The following is a 17,901-nucleotide window of genomic DNA, read 5'->3' on the forward strand; positions in this document are numbered from 1 at the left end:
CGATTTATTTTTAGAGGGCTCATATGATAAGAGTTGCTGTCACTTTCACATATTTTTTTACAATACCTTGCCTGGCCGAAATTCCGGGAAGAGCTCTGTAACACTTGGCAACAGTTTGGTAGCATCTCGCTGCATGATTCCTGCAAGAGGAAGTGTGAGTTTGCCTTCCTTGGATTCTGCCTGCCTGGCTTCTTGAGGTCCCATCTCTGACTCAGAATCAGAGCTGCTGCTGAAATCCACCTTGTCGGAGGCAGCAGAGGAAGGAGCAATGATGGAGGGCAAAATGATACCGTCTCCATCTTCAGATACTACAATAGAACAAGCACCTCATAAACAAACAGGTTTCCTCCCTGTCCCCTAGTACAAGCCCATAATGCCACATCTACTTTTTATACCAAGTTATGCAAAAATCAAGCCTCTGTAGGTGTTACGAGTACCATTCTGGTATAACCTTTCATTTTATCCTAAGCGTTCCAGGTGAATTTCCCAGCCACAACTGATAGGATGAGACAAAAAAAAGCAATTTGATTGTGAAAAATCAGTATTTTAACAGTCATTAGAAATATAATACCTTACCCCATATTTTATACATGAGCTCATCTCAGACAGTCCTATAACACTGTGTAACAGGACAAAGACCCACCTTCAGACGCAGTCTGCAGACAGAATTTTGAAGACGGATGGGTCCTTGCCACAGAATGAACTGCTACACAGCAATGTTTGCTTCCTTCAGACATTCACATTGCCAGAGGGAAGAAGAAATTCCTCACTCACCAGTGGAAGCTGCATCCTTTTCATCTTCTTTCTTTCCAGGTACTGGAGGTGGTGGTGGCGGTGGCATCAGCTTGGAATCGATATCTTCACAGTCGGCATCATAATCATCCTCATCTTCATCTAACCAGTCAGAAGACAAGACTGCACATTAAGCTGACAGTAAACGGGAACCAGACAACCTCCCCACCTGTACAATCTCACATGCGTCCCAAACTGTTGAGAAGACCACGTCCCCTCATTAGCTTAGCAAGGAGACCATTCTTATTTCGTACCTAGATGCAAACCTCTTACCAGTTCAGCACATTTATTATACTGGAACTTAAGAAAGAGTGGTACGGGGGAGAAAAAGTTGACAGAAAGCAGGCTGCAGTATTTGTAATACATACATGTATATATATTCTGCTATTCACACTTTGTAGAGAGAAAAATGCTGCTGAAGATGTAAGAAAAATGCGGTCAACCTTACATCCAACCAGCCACAGTATGACACCAGAAAGGTTAAGCATAAAGCAGCTTTCAGGAATAAGCAAGGATTTAGCATTTACACTAGCAGCTCCTAAAAGGGAAAAGCCTGTTTCTGTTAGACAGAGATCTCTGGGACCAACAAAAGAACTCAAGTGCCTTTTGGAGAAAGTCGTTTTAGAAAAAGAAATTGGGGTAAAAGGAGAGAGAGAGGTTAAGGTTGATGTTACTCTCCAAGGGATCAGGACCTCAACTCGTTGATTATCTCTGAGAAACACCTGACCTCCCACATAACTCTTTTCTTAAGAACACAGGTTAAAGAAATATCAGCAGGTATTAGCATTCTCTGCAGGAGACTCCATAGCAAAAGAAGGGCGCTAGTTTCTCTTCAGAGTGTAGTTTAACTCTGATGAAAAACTCATTTCTTAAAAAAGGAAGTCTTAAGCAGTGGCTTTATACAGTGAATACGGTTTCACAAAAGCTTATATTGGATTCTGGAAACAACGAGCAAAAAGTCACAACAACACACATTTAACAGAACCAGTGTTAAACCAATTGCCCCAGAACACACTGTACTAGCTAGAGCTGTACAAGCTAAATGCTAAAGCCATTTACCTGGTCTTCGAACTGGCTGCAGGCTGCCCATTGCCTGCTTATACCTACGGCTTTCATCTTCTGCCACTTCATTAATATCTGAATAATCAACAGCGTCTTCTGTGCTCTTAACCCAACCTATGAAGAAAAACATCTAGTCACACAAAGCTTTATCTTAATGCATATTACTAACACCTGACTTTGCTACATACTTATGAATCCTCCCCCTCTGCTTCTTTTTCTTCGAGGAATAAAAACATTTGATTAACTTTTCCCAAGAGAACATTTCCCCTTTATTCCACCCAAAATCTCCAAGAGCTCTGAGTTTCACCTCAAACTTTGTAAGTAACCAGCTTTAGCAAAGGAAATGCTTTCCAATTACTCAATTAGGCTTAGAGGAGTTTAACGTAGGGGAAAACATAAGTATATTTATGAGCCAGAAGAGACAAAGAGAAGTAAAAATATTAATTATAAGAGACAATGTGTGCACAAGGGGCTGGGAGATGATGTGGGGTTCGCTCAGGTACCCACAGGAAGGCCAGCCCGTTGGCAGAGGACCCGTGAGCAGTGCCCCCCTCCGTGCCCTCCTCCCCCCCGAGCAGGGCCCTGAGCCCGCAGCCCCCCCGGTGCCCGGTGCCCGACCTTCCTCGTCCAGGTGTGCTCCGTCTGCCTCCGGGCTGTCGTCCTCGCTGGCGGTGATCTCGGTGATGAGGTTGCCCAGCCCCAGGGCCCCCAGGCCGGCCAGGTGCTTCTTGGACTCCTGGGGACAGCAGAGGGACACCGACACACAGCTCGCAGCGGCCCCTCCGCCGCCCCGGCCCCCGCCGCCCCGCTCCCCTCAGCGCCGCTCCCCGCCGCACCTTGTCGAGGACGCTGTCCCCCTCCAGCTGCCCCGCCTCGTTGATGTTGCCGAAGAGGAAGCCGGCCAGCGAGAAGGGCTCGGCGCGGCCGCCATCCGCCTCCTCCTCGCTCTCCGAGTCCGACATCGCTGAGGCGGTGGCGGCACCGGGACGGAAACGGAAACCGGGCGCTGAGGGGAGCGGGAGGCACAGCGGCCCCGCGCGGCCCCAACGGGAGCGAGCACAACCCAGAAACAACCCCACACAGCCCCAACCCCACACACAGCCCCAGAAACAACCCCACACACCGCCCCACACACACCCCCAACCCCACACACCCCCAACCCCACACACAGCCCCAGAAACAACCCCACATATCGCCTCACACGCAGCCCCAACCCCACACACAGCCCCAGAAACAACCCCACACACCACCTCACATAGCCCCAACCCCACACACAGCCCCCACACAGCCCCAACCCCCCACACAGCCTCAGAAACAACCCCACACACCACCCCACACAGCCCCAACCCCACACACAACCCCCCCATGAAACCCCAACCCCACACACCCTCCACACCCCTCACACACACACCCAACCCCACATCTCCCCCACACACAACCCCAACCCCACACACGGCCACCCCCAGCCCTGTACCCCCTCCAGGGCAGGGAAGCTGGGTGGGAGAGAGCCGCCCCCACAGCAGCCCTGTTAGGAAGCAAGGAATGAGCTAACAGCAGAGCCACGGAGATGAGGAGAGGTTTTATTACCATTTAATTTCGCATAATTTAAAAAAAAATCTTTTAAAACTGTTAGCTGTAATACAAATTCTTTTATAGTATAAAATCAAGTCGCCAGTGTATGTATCAGTACCACACTTAGTCTTGGGCTCCCGCCGGGACGGGCGGCACCGGGGCGAACCCTTCTTCCAGACATCCTCCGCTCCTCCAGGCGAGCCCAAGCAGCACCAAGGTTCCTACAGAGCAAGGTTTAGCACTCGACAAAGCATGGTGAGGCTTCTCTAGTTTAAATTCCATATAAATAGCGACAGCTGTAAACTGAAGAAAGCACTTACACACCTCAACACGCCTCGTAGCATCCTTCGGACGCAGAATTCCTGAACTGCTCGATGCCGTGCGGATGGCCACAACTGCGTTCTCAAAATGCTTATGTATTTGAGAAATGATTCATAAGCTGAAAGATTAAAACCAGTCTCTTCACAGAGAGCCTCTTCTGTGAATTATGACACACGTGCTGCATTTCCACTAAGAAAACAAACTGAAGAATGTTGAACAGTTCGGGAAACCCTCATGACTTAACTCTGGGGTACCCTGATCTTCTGAACAGACAAAATCTATAGCCACATGATTGTGTGAAGCATTTGTTACCTGTCCACAGGAAAAAAAAAAAATAAAGGGAAGAAGGGGATGGATTGTAGACTGAAGCACTGGGCTACTTACAATGAAATGCACCAGAAATTGTAGGAAAAAAAAAGATTAAACAGAGAATGCCAACTGCATGGAAAAGCTCATTGGATTTGTGCACTCCTGAAGGTCATTCTCATGAAAAACAGATGCTGGAATAAATCAGCTGTCAACCAGCAGGATTTTTGCTCGTGACAGAAAGATACAAATACAAGGCACCTAAATGACTATTGATGAGGTACTCTGAAATCAGTAAAAAGCTTCTGAAGTTGTTCAAAGTTCACTTTCTGCTCATTTTCCTCACTATCGTGTTAATATCCTCAGTACTGCTGTGCGATCTATTTATTAAGTAATCTAGATGGGGATAAAGTGTTCTAGTATCATGTAAGCAATAATGTAATCAATTCAAATGGATTGATTTAGTAGAATTTTATCTCGCCATACCCTCTTCCAGTTAACACCAGGACAGCTGCTCTGTGAGCCTACAGAAACAGGGTGTGTGCAACAATACTTGCTCACAGGACTTCATCTACAAAATTATTGTCATCCAGTTAGGAATAGCCACAAAAGATGCAGAACTATAAGATTTCAGTATGTAAAGAAGTAAAAACTTTTTAAAACAGTAGTAGCTTCAGTACAAAATTGCAAATTTGTGTAGCAAAAAAAAAAAAAAAAAAAGAGGTGCCTGTTGTTGACATCAAAAGCCTATTTAAGAGCAGTTCAAATATATCACAAAGTTTTTAAAGTACATCTCAATTAAGCAGAGGTTATGGGCTTGCACCAGGGTAACCAGACTGTTGATTTAAGCCTGACCTGCATTATAAAAACATGTGCACTGGCTTAAATAAATATATCTTAAACATGATAAATTCTATTTACTCAGTTACTGAAATTTACCTACAGAAAATAATCTTGCATTACAAGGCACAGGATTAATTGCTGCCAGCAAGTCAAGCCCACACTAAAGGCATATTACTGAAGAAAAGGCAGAGCATGGTGAGCAGAGGTTTCCTCACTGAAATACTCCTCCTGCTCCCTCACAGCCTGCAGGGCACTGTGGTAGGAGCCACATCTGGACCGGCACTTCTTCTACGAGTGCAAAAGATGCAACAACACTCCAGACAATGGCACTTGGTAAAGAAAAGCATGCAGAAGTCTCCAGGTTTCTGCAAACATCATTCACTACGGGGGTTTTGGTGTTGCCTGCCATCAGGCAATGTGAAACTCAGTACTGTTTTACTAGCCGCTTATACCGATACCTGAATTCACTGCAGTTTTTATCTACGGGCTGCAGCTTGCTAAAGCAGTACCTGTACGAGCATACAGCCAATACACAGAGATTGTGGTTAGCGTCAGCGACAGTTACAACAGCTGAAGAAAGGCACATCCTCTTCAAAGAGGCGAATAAGGGCACAAATATGAATGTGTTTATCTACCTGTTTTTTGTTGTTGTTGGTTTTTTTTCGTATCAGATAAAGCAAGGTCAAATTAACACAAGATCCCTAACAACCTTGCTGATATATTTTCTGTCCTCTTGCTAAAATGAGGCTTTTTTTTTTTTTCTGACCAGGGTATACACAGTGCAGTTTTGCATGTGTGGGAATCACAAGAAAGCAAGTTCTGAATTACCAATCGAGGCTGCATCTGGACAAAGACAGTACTGTCAACCTCAGACAACAAAGCCCAGTCCAGCACCATTGGTTTCATACAAAGCATCTTTGAAGCATGCTGCTTTCATACTACCAAGCTGGAAGGTTAAGACTAAGGAAGGTTTCATGCGCTCACTCCTCAGCTGGTCCCAGAATCACACACAAAAAACAGTGAACATCCTGAAAATAAAAGCCAGCTGTCACTCACTAGAGCTGCTAGAGAAAGTTAAAAAAAAAAAAAAAAAAGTACGTAAACAGAACTTCAGTTACAACCGTCTATAACAACTGATCACCTTGCAGAGGGGAGAAAATTGCCCAGGTAAATCTATCCAGTGACTGGCTAACCATTACAAACTTAACTGAAACCATCAGAAGAAATAAGCATTTGTTTCCTGCAAACAGAACATCCAACTTTTCTGTCAATGATCTCCCAGAAAAACAACAAAGGAATTGCTGTAAAATCTCAGGTGGTCACTCCAAGAACATTAAAAACTGAAGCAATGAATTCTTCGAGAGAAAATGGGCTTCTACCAAGTCTTTGGAATTCATCAAAGGGACAGTGGGATTACACTGAAAAGCTCACTTGGAGAGTAAGTGTGATCCCAACTATCTCAGTTGGCCCAAGAAGATCATGAAGTTTATTCTCAGGGTGTTAAGTCTCTTTGGAGAGTGAAATAAAACCTTATCTTGGTTTAGAAGATTATGGAAGACTTGCACCTAAACTACTCTTCCACCTCTCCATTTTGACAGCATGAAAATCACTCATTCAAGGGATTCATCGTTATTATCCTAAGTTCCTTACGTTAGGAGAAATCATCTCCTGCTTCTATGAACAAAATAACTGCAGGTGTTCCCTGGGTCTTGCTTTTTGGGTTAAATATGCCTTATGTTAAATCTTCATATGAATGGTCACAGTTCACTTTAAGGTGAGTCTCAGTAATATTTCAGACATTTCTGCATGTAAACAAATTGTTTTCAAGCTCTGAATTGGCAAACAACTGGACAGCCAGATGTGTGTAAAAACCAGTTTGGTCTGTACATAAGGGATGGGAAAAGCAGCAGCTATGCTTAAAGCAAAGTTATCAGAATTTGTGCTTTTCAGCAAGTCTGGTAACTGACAGTTATCTACTAAAGGCATCTGGCTTCAATGACATCCCTTCTTTTATTTTCCTCCGCTAAATAAGTACAGAAGCCAAATGATCCCTGGAGAAGCTGGAGACTGGAACTTTAGAAATTAAGTATATATTTGACCTCTCAGTTGGAAAAAAAAAAAAAACTATTTTGTTTCAGTTTCCCTGAAGCAATAAGACTGCAAGAATATTCTTTGCATAATCCATTTCTGCTTAGAGCTGTTAGTGCAAGATGCAAATCTTCAATTTAACGCGTTAAAAAGCCCTCCAAAACTCTAGTCATTATTCAACTTTGAACATCCACCACCCGAGGTAATTACAATAAGACACATTTTCTTGTGTTCTTCTTTGTCACAGGATACAGAACTGCACGAACAGCTTCAGCAAACACCTCCCGAACACCCTCCTGATTCAACGCCGAGCACTCCAAATATTTGACTGCTCCAATTTGTTTAGCCAGTGAAGTCCCCTGTTGCGGGGTAGTGGGAGCCAAGCTTTGCTCTTTCAACTTTTGAACTGTTTCCAGGTCATTCCTCAAGTCTCTCTTCGTGCCCACTAAAAGAATGGGAACATTAGGACAGTGGTGAGAAACTTCAGGGTGCCATTTGTGCCTCACATTTGCATAGGAAGAGGGGCTACCAATGGAGAAACAGATGACAAATACATTGGTTTGAGGATACGAGAGTGTGCGCAGACGGTCGTATTCCTCCTGGCCTGCAGTGTCCCAGAGATTCAGGCTAACCGTCCGGCCATCAACAGTCATTTGGGCACTATAGTTGTCGAACACAGTAGGGATGTACTCTTCGGGGAAGGCATTGGTGGTATAGCTGATGAGAAGACAAGTTTTTCCCACAGCGCCATCTCCAACAACTACGCACTTTATGGTCTGCATTCTTTACCCAGAAACAAAGTCCTGCACAAAGCAAGAGAACAAGTTAGAAAAAGCACGCTCGACGACAATCATTTTTAAGAGATGCTTTTGCAAGTGTTTTTAATATTGCTAACAATTTCTTATCGCAGCCAGACATACTCAATGTCTCAGAAGCCATTATGAAGAGCTCAGAGGCTAGAAAGACAATAGGGAAAGAGATGCAACAAGTTGAAAGCTCAGTGACAACTGGCTGCTCTCCAACCACATAAGCACAAATTAGCCAAATTCCCACAGTCTTGCCTTACGGCCAGACAGTTTCCCACAGGCAAGAGGGACAAGTCCTTAGGAAATACCTGCAAGCGGAAAAGGATCGTGATCTCACAACCGGTAACAAGATACTCTGTCATCTGTAAGTCCACACACACTCTAAATTGACACTTCTTGTCTATGTGTTCTACTGCCTAGGAAGTTTAGCACAAAGAAAGGTCCGAAAAATGTGCAGTAAGCCAAGATATCAATTGCTGGGTTGCACTGCTACCGTTTACTACAGTAATTCACTCGACTCACAGTCAGAAAACACAGGACAAAAGGTTCAGACAGCAGCACGTACAAGAAAAGCTGTTCTTTGAAATAAAACTAGAAATGGTATCCAGATTAGAATACATACAGAATTTTTCTAAAGAGGCCAAGAACAGATTATTCTCACTAATCGGTGACAGAACAAGCAAAACTTAATAGGCTTGAAGTAAAATAAAGAAAGCTTATATCAAGCATTAGAAAAAACATACGGTGTAAGAGATCAGCAATCAAACAGCCTTCCTGGGCAGGCTGGGGAAATGTTCCCAGAGGTATGTGATGCTTAAAGGCCTTTTTAACCTTTTCTTGAAATGTAAGGAATAGGTTTGATAATCAAGTGGATATAGACTAAAACTTGATTAATTCTAAGCTTTTATTACATGAACAGGAACTTTCCTGTTCATAAACACTATGGAACAACTGCAAGCACAGTCATTTGCTGTTCATTTCTGTGCTAAACCTTCCACTGCTAGCCTGAGCAAGAAGAAACATGCATCTGCCTTCTCACCCAAATGCCTTTGAGGTACTATCAGTAATCCCCAACTTGCAACCAGCACCAAATATGCTGCTTCAAACAGAAGAAACAAATAGTAGGAGGGACTACATTGCACATTCCAGAAAAATCACAACTTTAACAGCATCAAATTCGCAAAGGAAATATAAAAACAAGCAGCAGTGAAGTACTTCGCTAATAAGAAGTCACAAAATCCCTTTCCTCCGAATTCCCCTTCAAGACCATTGAAACAAACAGCTTTTTGACAGAGTCTGTATCTACATACTGTTATCATCCCACTGGGAGCACACATGATTCTTCTGTACTAGGTGAAAAAAAAAATACTTTAAGCTTTGGCATTGCAGCAGGCTACTCAAGTGAGCGATATTGCTTTCGGTCACTACAAAGTACAGTGCTTAAGGAAGTATAAATATATGTACACACTTGCTATTAAAAGGCAGCCAGTTGTGCGAAGCAGTGCTGAAACCTTGCACCGGAAAGACTGAGCAGGATGCGTGAGGGGAGGAATTTGGAAGAAACGAGCAGGAGAAAGATGCAGAAGCAGTTGATCCTTTTTGAAAATGGCAGGAATTAAATTGCTTAAACATCATGAATCACCTGAAACGAAATCTGACAGGTACTTCTGAGCTTTGGCAGAAAAGCATACGTGTGCATTTCATCATACATCAGAAACATCAGTCATCCTTCAAGGCCAGAGTCAAATGTAAAGAGAGAGGCATGCCACTGGAAATTGTAAAGGTAATCCATAAAAAAGAAGAGCACTGACCAGCAATAACCAACAGCAGGACTGCATATATTATTCCAGAACAGTTGCACCAAGATTTTCATTTAAGGGGGCTAGAAGAAAAACAAAAAACAACAACAAAAAAGGGTAAAAATCTAACAAATTAGAGGCTTAGAAACATTAGTTGCATTTTGCAAAACCAAGAGTTGAAATTTTAATATAAAACTACCAAAATCATTACAAATTAAACATTTTCAGTATTTTATTAAGAGGTTGTGCACTGCTCCTAACAGCACACTAGACAAGGTAATATTCCTGAACACAGAAGGTCTAAGGGTTACAAAACTGACAGAAGAGGGGACGGATCCCAATGCCATAACACTGCTGTCTCCATAGGGGCAGCTGTAACTCACTCTCCCAGGCTCTCCCCCTGCCCTCCCTGCAGCTCTGGCATAATGAGGCAGCCTTCAGACCTTTCCAAGCGCCGAGTTCCCTCCCCAGCCAGGCAGGATCCCACCTTCTCAGCCATGACCGCACACTACAACAGGCTGAGAAGTCCTTTCACCCAATTTCCTGAGCATCAGCGGCTGGTGCAGCCAAGCCGGCGGTAGGACACGGTGGGAGTGAATCGCAGAGGAGAGGAGCACCGGCAGCTGCCAAGGGCAGCAGCACTGAACGGCAGCAGAGAGCAGGTCTCAGAGTTAATTCCTACACGCACTTCAAACCACTGAATTAAGTCCTGCATCCCAAACTTTAGCAGTGACCAGCATTTTCAGAGCAGAAGGTGATTTCCAAATGAAAAGTACCTATGTAGCAGCCAGCTGTTCTGATCACTTGATGAAAAGCTATCTCCGTGATGACGCAGAGCTAAGCTGGACACATACATTCAAAAACCAGCACGAGAAGTCTCATGGAGAATGAGACACACAAAGCCTTTTATATGCCCAGTTCCTAGTTTCTAAAATACATAAATCGCAAGGCCTTGGGAACGGCTCTCTTTAAAACACAAACCACGAGCTCCCCCAAGGGCTCACATACCTATTCATTCCCGCACAGGATTTTTCACAGAAAGGCAAGATAACCCAGAATTGCATCACTACCCACGCCTACCAGGCACCAGTACTGTAACACAATGCGGGCAGTTTCTCATATTGGTCCACTACAATGCCACACGTTCCCTGTACAATGGGAAGATATAATAGCTTGGTTCAATCTCATTAAAATTTTCTAAAGAAAGTGTGCTATTGAGAGATTATTTTTGCTGGGTTTTATTTAAGACATCTTTGCAGCTTTTGGTTTGGAACACAACAGTAAAAAAAAAAAATCTGGAATATGAATAATGCTTTTACAGCATTAAGATCTCGAATTACCTGGCTGCAGCTTCACTTTTAAGAGAGCAACAGTTGCAATAGGAAGTAACTCCATGCAAAAATGCCAAAGCACCAGGCTAAGTATGAACTATTCAAATATGATTAAAGAGCCTGTGGGCTCTAAAGTATGCTTCCCTGCAGGGCTCCTTTAAAGTAGGTACTCTTAGCTGAAAGGATTCGTGTGTGGCATATGCAGACTAGAAAAACAAACAGACCGGGATACAAAATTCAGTACTAAAACAAAGCATTTAGAAAATTAATCAAAAGAAAGAGTAGAAAGATGCTCCCACTCTCCAGAAACCTGTAGGCTGCGAGCAGGTGTAGCTTGGTTAAAGATTTACATGTGGAAGACAAAGGATTTTTTAATTTAAGCCACAAGCAAACAAACAGTATTACCTCCACCTAGCCTTTTTTATTAAATCCACAATCTCTGTTCAACACGTTCAGAGTCTCTATTTGTAATTTCTGCTTGTAAACAATTTACATAACAACAAAACTCAAAAGAAAGCAAGAAGCCGAGGTTCAAATTTGAGAGGAAAATTCTTTTTTCTCAAGCACCTTGGAACTTGGCACTGCGTGCTGTATAAATATATGTTGGGAATAAAAAACACCATACTCCCCAATCAATCATCACCAACAAACATCACAAAGAGCAGGAAAAAAGTGTAGGGTTTGCTTTTTTTTTTTTTTAAGCTTTAGAAGAATTCTGGGGGAAAAAAATTTAGAGAGTAAAATATATACAACAGGTAAAAAGGAGAACCAAAAAAAAGAGAAAAATACAGACGACCACATCAACGCATCAAAAGCAAGACTCAGAATTTAGAAACAGAAAGCTAGGCACGAGCTTCAAAGTGAAGTTTAAAGGTTACTTGGCAAGAGAAAGGAGTCAACAGAAAGTCCAAAGTAGTGAGAGGTAATTCTGGTTGCTGAGTCCTGCCAGAGAAAGCACTTTGATTACAGTCAAGGCAGAAGATCATCAGAACATGAAGAGTTCTAACAGCTACAGCAGCATGGGAATAATTTTCAAGAAATTAAAGAAAAATAAAACACGCATTACCCCACAGAGAAACGTTGTACAAAAATACATGGAGAAGTTATTCCTATCTTATCCATCAATGCCTCTGAATTACCAAACTGGCATTCCAGCTGGGGTGAGTTTCCTCCTCAGAGGATGCTGCAAAGTCTGCTTTCACTGTCTGCACACCTGGCGTTTCCTTTGGAATGTGCAAGATTTCGATCGACATGTCGAGACATCGTCAGGAGAGCTGCTCCCGTTCTGACCTAATTACATATTTTTGGGTATCGTTAACACGGGCAGCTTGCTCTCCTGTAACCCAGCAGGACTTCTGCAGGAGAAATTCACTATTTGGGTTCCACCCCCAGCTTCCCTCCAAAGCTATCCTAAGTGAAATTGAGTAACTTCATATTACCTTGAAATATTTTTGAGGGAGAGAGAAAATGTTCTCTTCAACACATCTGAAGGAAACTTCCCGATTGAGAGAAGGGAGAAAACAGTGACAGAAAACAGAATGGAAATACAACTGAATTCACTTACCGATTGAGAGAAGGGAGAAAACACAACGGAAATACAATTGAATTCTCCTGGGGCTTTCTAGATGGGTACTTTCTTATACTTCCTGCACTTTGAAAAATTCTTGGCAGAGGAACTATTTCTTAGCAGGATATGTCTCTGCCCTCGCTCCATTAACACTAGATGCCTCTGTTAGGTGGATTTTAGCTTTGATATTGCTCTTTGATAACCTTGTTTTCAAAGATCTTGTCAGGTTTTCTGCATCTCTCTTTCCAGTTTGGACAGGGCCACATTTTGGCCAAACATGAGCAGAAAAAGCACCAGGAGTTCAGCAGAAGTCACCTGTACTGAGCAGTATTGTTCTATTCAGCCATCACCTTTGATCAATCCCTCCCAGTTTTGCAGGCTCAGAAGTTTGATACTGCTTTATCTGGAGCAAGCAGAAGCTCAGAAATCTAAACAACATAATTGCTCATTTTCCAGTAACAAAAACTTCAGAGATGATTCACGCCGTCCATACATAAAATCAGGCAGAACCTTTCAACAACAAACTGCAGCTCCAACTATATCCTAACATCCTCACCCGTAGAAAGGAGCCTAAAAGATTTTTGATTTGTGCAACTTAGCCGCCAGATCTAACAGGGAAGATAAAGGGGCTTTCAGTAGTCTAATCGAGACTGTGTTACTATTCCATAACAGCTCAGCTTACTCTCCATTGTTTTAGGCAAGCGCTAAACGAATGGACAAGTGCCAAACTTGAGCATGCGTGCCAAGAAAGAGTAAAAAAAAGCTAAATAGGAGACCTCATCCCTAATACCCTGACTATTCCTTCAGCAGTGAATGACCTACTTGGACTTCTGAATGCCTTTCAAAGTTTCCACACTGCTTTCTGTCCTGCCATTTACCTGTACGGCAAGAGAAACAAAACATCCAACAGCCTGAGTGGCAGCAGAGGGGAAAGAAATTAGTGAGCCACGCCGGATTTCAGCAGCACAGCAGAACCACCAGCCCAGGACCCAGAGCTCCATGTTCTGTGAACAGCAGAACCCAGGGAGCTCGCTTCTGTGGAGCTTCAACACATTCAGCTTCCACACACACTGCTGCTGTCTAACAAGAGCACAATTCTCACACCTCACTGCAGACACTATAAAGACCTTCTTATTTTTCACCAAATAAATAAATAAATAAATGTTTCTAAGCTAAAGGAAACTTCCCAAAACCTTTCAAATAGTGTTTTTAAGACTTACAAACAAACAAAACGAAAAAAAAAAAAAAAAAAAAAAAAAAAAAAAACGAAGAAACAAACTTTACCATATAATCAGTATTTCCTTGGGAACCACAGAGAAAACACTGTTCTGCATGAGCCATTCAGGCACCTCACCCACACAAACCTCAATGCATCAATACTGTTATTGCATGCACTCATACCCCAGATCTTATATGAGAGTAGTGATATGAGTGACCAAATATCAATGAACTTAAGCTCTATGAAGAATCCAAGATTGCAGTGCATTAGAAACAAGCCAATGAAACAGCTGCAGGACTGTGAAATAAGACTACACCAAAGTGCAGCTGTACGGGAACTAAAAACTAGAACATCAGTAGGTATCAGCATCCCTACAGCATACGAAAATGAAATGTATCCTGCCATAATCAGAGGCTGCAGAGCATTAAACTTGATGTTCTTGCAACCACATGCAAAAGCATTGACTTGTCACAATGGTGTCCTTCAGAGCTTATTTAAACAAAATGTCCCTAATGTGCTTCAAGGGTGATCACAGTAAAGGAGTAAGACCAGAAGCTGGCACAGAGGGTTCTGCACCCAGATCCACTGCACACCTCCTCAGATGCAGGCAACTTGCAGAGGTCCTGGGTATTGCATGCACTGACCCCTTCTTATAGGTCCTTCCTAGCTTCTACAGATTTATTCAGTACTGACTGTTAAAGGAAAAAAGACAGTACCTCAGTGACTAAGTTCTGCTAGGAGAATTAAGCACATTACAGGATGAATGACAAATCCAGTTAAAGTCACCCTCATTGTGATTTGAGGGGGGGAAAAAAAAAAAAAGAAAAACAAACAGCTGTTAGTCTATCTTCCTATCACCTTGTCACCTGGCATTCCTTGGGAGTATAAACGCTATTTTTAAGAGAAGTTGGAAGACAGCCACTGTTGTATCTGAGGGGTAAAAGGTGTACTGGGAAAATCTGGACTTCTTCCTCAAAAATGAAACCCCCACACTTTTTTGATTCGCTTTTGATTTCTCCTCCTCTTCCCCCAAATTTCACTGGGAAGTAAAACAAACAAAAAATGCCCTTGGTCTATCAATAACAGTTTTCAAAAGTTTCTTTAAGCAGTTTTGATACAATTAAAACACAAGTTAATGCATCCATTCAGTGGGTATTTTATCATGGCTGCTGTGCTACAATATTGCCCCATTTGCCAGTCTCATTTGTATCAAATCCTGTAGTTCTAAACAGTGAGGAGAAGTTATCAGTGACAAAATAGCGCCTCAGCAGTCCACCAGATTTACCATAGGGACATAGGAATGTAAAGTAAAAAAATAAAATACTCCTTTTAATGATACAAGACCTCTGTAATACATGACACCATATTGTGTCAAAACATTAGGACAGAAAAATCACAGCCTCATCATGAAAGCAAATCAAACTGCATTCCCCTACCAATGGCAAACCACATATTTCATTGTTTTTCCAACATGTCTGTAAAGTTCCTCCTAAGAACACTTAAAAGCTTCTTTTCTATGGAAACAGCTCAAAAGCCAAAATGACAAATAATGTCTCATAGCTGTAAGTTCCCTATAGAGACCTGAGTGCAACTGTATGCTGGCAAACTGGCCAAATGCAGTCTTCATGCCAGATGTAAATTACATAGCAGAGAACTTAAAGTTTTTAAAAGCAAAAACCAAGCTTGGGACAAGCAGGACACACCTAGTGAACCGGGCACAAGGAGCGCCGCACTCCAGTGCGAGACACGTGTTGTAAGCACAGGGTACACACAGCGAACAAAAGCATTTAAAGCCTTTTTTTTATAACTCAGGGTAAATACGGTGGAAATCACAAGTGCTTATAAAGAGCAAACAGACACTGACTATTCACCGGCTCTTTTAAAGGGAAGAACAAAGGGATGCCAAATTAAATCAGGAGGGAGGCTCCGAACAAACACAAGGTAGCTGGAGGTGAAGCCAGGAATTCCTGGCTGCGGGCCGTTACCGATACCGAAAGCTTACAGAGAACCACTGAGCTGGTGGCAGATGTGCACAGCCTGCCCCACACCGTACCTGTGCCTCCCCACTGCATGCAGGTGCCGAAAGCTGCGAGAATGATTCCGGACAGCGCCTTCCTCCAGCCTTGTGCTCTTCGAGACAGGAACGTGGCGGGGGTTTTTGGGGGCAGATCACGTCGGACTGCTCCTCGGCGTCCCTGTAAAGGAGCAAAACGCTTCGTGCTGAACCCAGCGAGCCCTGCAAGCGGGGAGCTCGCCCCGTGCCCGCCTGTTGTCGCCCCCCCCCCCCCGTGCACGGAGCCGCCGCTGCCCCGCGGAAGAGGAAAGCCGAGGAGCTGCCGGCGGGGCGGCCGCACTTCCTGCACATCTCCCCGCAGGAAACCGGCCCGGGGACCGGCTCAGCCCCAGCCGTGCCCTCCCCGCACCCCCCAAGCCCCCTTCGGAGCCCCCCCCGCGGCTGCTCCTCGCTGCCCTGAGGGAAGCCGCCGCCCCCGGTACCCCCCCGGTATCCCCCCGGTACCCTCCCGGTACCCCCTTTCCCCTTCCTCCCCCTCCTCCCTGCTCCTATTTCCCCTCAGCAGCCAGGCAAACGCCGTCCTGCCTCCCCTCCCGGCCCAGCGCGGGGCGGGGGCCGCGCTCACCTCAGGGCCGCCCGGTGCCCGCTGCTCCCGGGGCGGCGGCGGCGAACCCGAACCCGGGCGCCGGCCGCACCCCGCCGCGCGCAGGCGCCGGGCGCAGGCGCGGTGATGGCGGCGGGGGGAGGCGGTGCCGCTGTGGGGGAGCCGCCATCTTTCGACAGCTCCCTCCCCCCCCTCTTCTCCTCAGGGGGGTTAAAAGTAATCTTAAATAAAGATTTAAAAATCAAGTTCAAAGGTTAAAAGCAGTCTGCCTGTCTCTGAGCCCGTCTCAGCTTTGTACACGGAGCTATGGCGTGTTGTGTTTTTATTGCTTGCCCCCTGTGAGCTGAGGGGGGTTACACGGTGCTCTGGGTCGGGGCTGCTCCTCCAGGGCCGCTGTCAAAGCCCTTGAGCGGTGCCGTGCTGCTGGGTGCCTCCAGCTCCTCGTCGTCCTCCTCTGACCAGCTCAGGCTGTCGTCAGAGTCCTCCTCTAGCTCCTCCGTGCTGGCAGCCGCCTTCTCCGGTTCCCCCTGGGAGCACGCCCTGCTCTGGGGGTGCTCCAGCCTGGCCCAGGGTCCCGGGCTGGCTTTGCAGAGCGTGATCTCCACCTTGGTAGGGACCATGCTCACAAAGCTCTTCTCCGTTTCGATGACCTGGAGAGAGGGCAGGGCATGTCAAAATGAGCAGGAGAGGGCCGGCAGCACGTGCTCATCCTTCCCACAATCAGTAGAGTCATGATGGAGGTGAAAAGACAAGAGTCCTCCCCTCCTCAGGGCAGAGCAGGATGAGTCCCGGCATCCAGCTGAGTTTGGTGTTACACCTCAACAGCACTTTGGTGCTGGTGCTGGGCTCCACTACAGCCCTTTCCACACAGCTACAAGGCACGGGCCCCTCCACAGCCAGCAGCACGCTCTGCTGCAGGCAGGCACAGGCAGCACACGAGGGGAATAAAGGCAAGAAGGACGCATGCAAATTGCTGAGCCTCGCTGCTCCTCTGCAGCTGGCAAGTGGCTGAGGAATTGGACAGCGAGTCTTGCCCCTTGCACTGCTTCCAAAAGCACGGGGACTGAGCCAGGTTCAGGGAGAGCCAAATCCAGAAGGCCAGGAGAGCCAGCAGCGACACCCAGCTCTGCTCTCAGTCAAGGATCGGCGCAGCCACCACTAAGGCCCTCCTCACAACCCCTGTGATATTTCCTACGTAGCCAGTAGAGATGGGTATAAATGCTGGCACCTGGGTGACCTGGCTCCCAGGCAGCCCCAACAACAAGCCAGCATCATGGCAATATTTAAAAGAGAGCAGCCAGAGTGCTTCAGGTAGAACAGAGCTGCCAGGACAGAGCCCAGGCAGTCCAGGCATGGCTCACAAGGGGTGCTACCCATACAGGATCAATAGAGAAAAACATAATTTCCCCGTCATTTCCCCATCAGCATTTGCTGCTATGGAAAACAGGAGCTCTAAAGATAAACCAGTCCCCTCTGCTGTGACAGCCGTGATGGAGCTGTGTTCTCTGCAGGTCCTCAGGAGCTGGCAGTGAATAACACCGAGAGAGGGACTGTGAAATGGCTGTTTGTTCCACAGA

At 45.3% G+C, this 17,901-nt stretch overlaps 2 protein-coding genes across 5 annotated transcripts in view; both read right to left on the bottom strand.

Annotated features, from left to right (window-relative positions):
* Positions 1 to 2,873, bottom strand: part of TAF1 (TATA-box binding protein associated factor 1) — a 29,671-nt gene extending 26,798 nt beyond the window's left edge. For 2 of the 3 annotated variants that reach the window (XM_027465209.3, XM_027465208.3), the window contains exons 1-5: positions 2,691 to 2,873; positions 2,473 to 2,590; positions 1,852 to 1,968; positions 775 to 894; positions 67 to 308 (exon numbers count right to left, since the gene is read on the bottom strand). In XM_027465209.3, coding sequence (XP_027321010.1) covers positions 67 to 308; positions 775 to 894; positions 1,852 to 1,968; positions 2,473 to 2,590; positions 2,691 to 2,816 — 723 coding nt within the window. In that variant the 5' untranslated portion in view covers positions 2,817 to 2,873. The remainder of the gene's footprint in view (positions 1 to 66; positions 309 to 774; positions 895 to 1,851; positions 1,969 to 2,472; positions 2,591 to 2,690) is intronic. The other variant, XM_027465210.3, reaches the window with a different exon arrangement.
* A 541-nt stretch (positions 2,874 to 3,414) lies between these two features.
* On the bottom strand, positions 3,415 to 16,598 carry LOC101795517 (rho-related GTP-binding protein RhoG). 2 transcript variants are annotated; one of them, XM_027465489.3, is made up of 4 exons: positions 16,346 to 16,592; positions 15,760 to 15,901; positions 9,602 to 9,672; positions 3,415 to 7,787 (listed from the first exon to the last, which is right to left on the bottom strand). In XM_027465489.3, the coding sequence occupies exon 4, from the start codon at positions 7,764 to 7,766 to the stop codon at positions 7,191 to 7,193; it is 576 nt and encodes a 191-aa protein (XP_027321290.1). In that variant the 5' UTR covers positions 7,767 to 7,787; positions 9,602 to 9,672; positions 15,760 to 15,901; positions 16,346 to 16,592; the 3' UTR covers positions 3,415 to 7,190. The 2 variants fall into 2 exon arrangements, with proteins under 2 accessions (XP_027321290.1, XP_027321291.1); XM_027465490.3 differs by lacking the exon at positions 9,602 to 9,672 and having other exon boundaries at positions 16,346 to 16,598.
* Between the last annotated feature and the right edge of the window lie 1,303 nt (positions 16,599 to 17,901).

Source organism: Anas platyrhynchos, chromosome 10 (genome assembly GCF_047663525.1).
Source record: "Anas platyrhynchos isolate ZD024472 breed Pekin duck chromosome 10, IASCAAS_PekinDuck_T2T, whole genome shotgun sequence".
In the NCBI taxonomy this organism is placed as follows: Eukaryota; Metazoa; Chordata; class Aves; order Anseriformes; family Anatidae; genus Anas; species Anas platyrhynchos.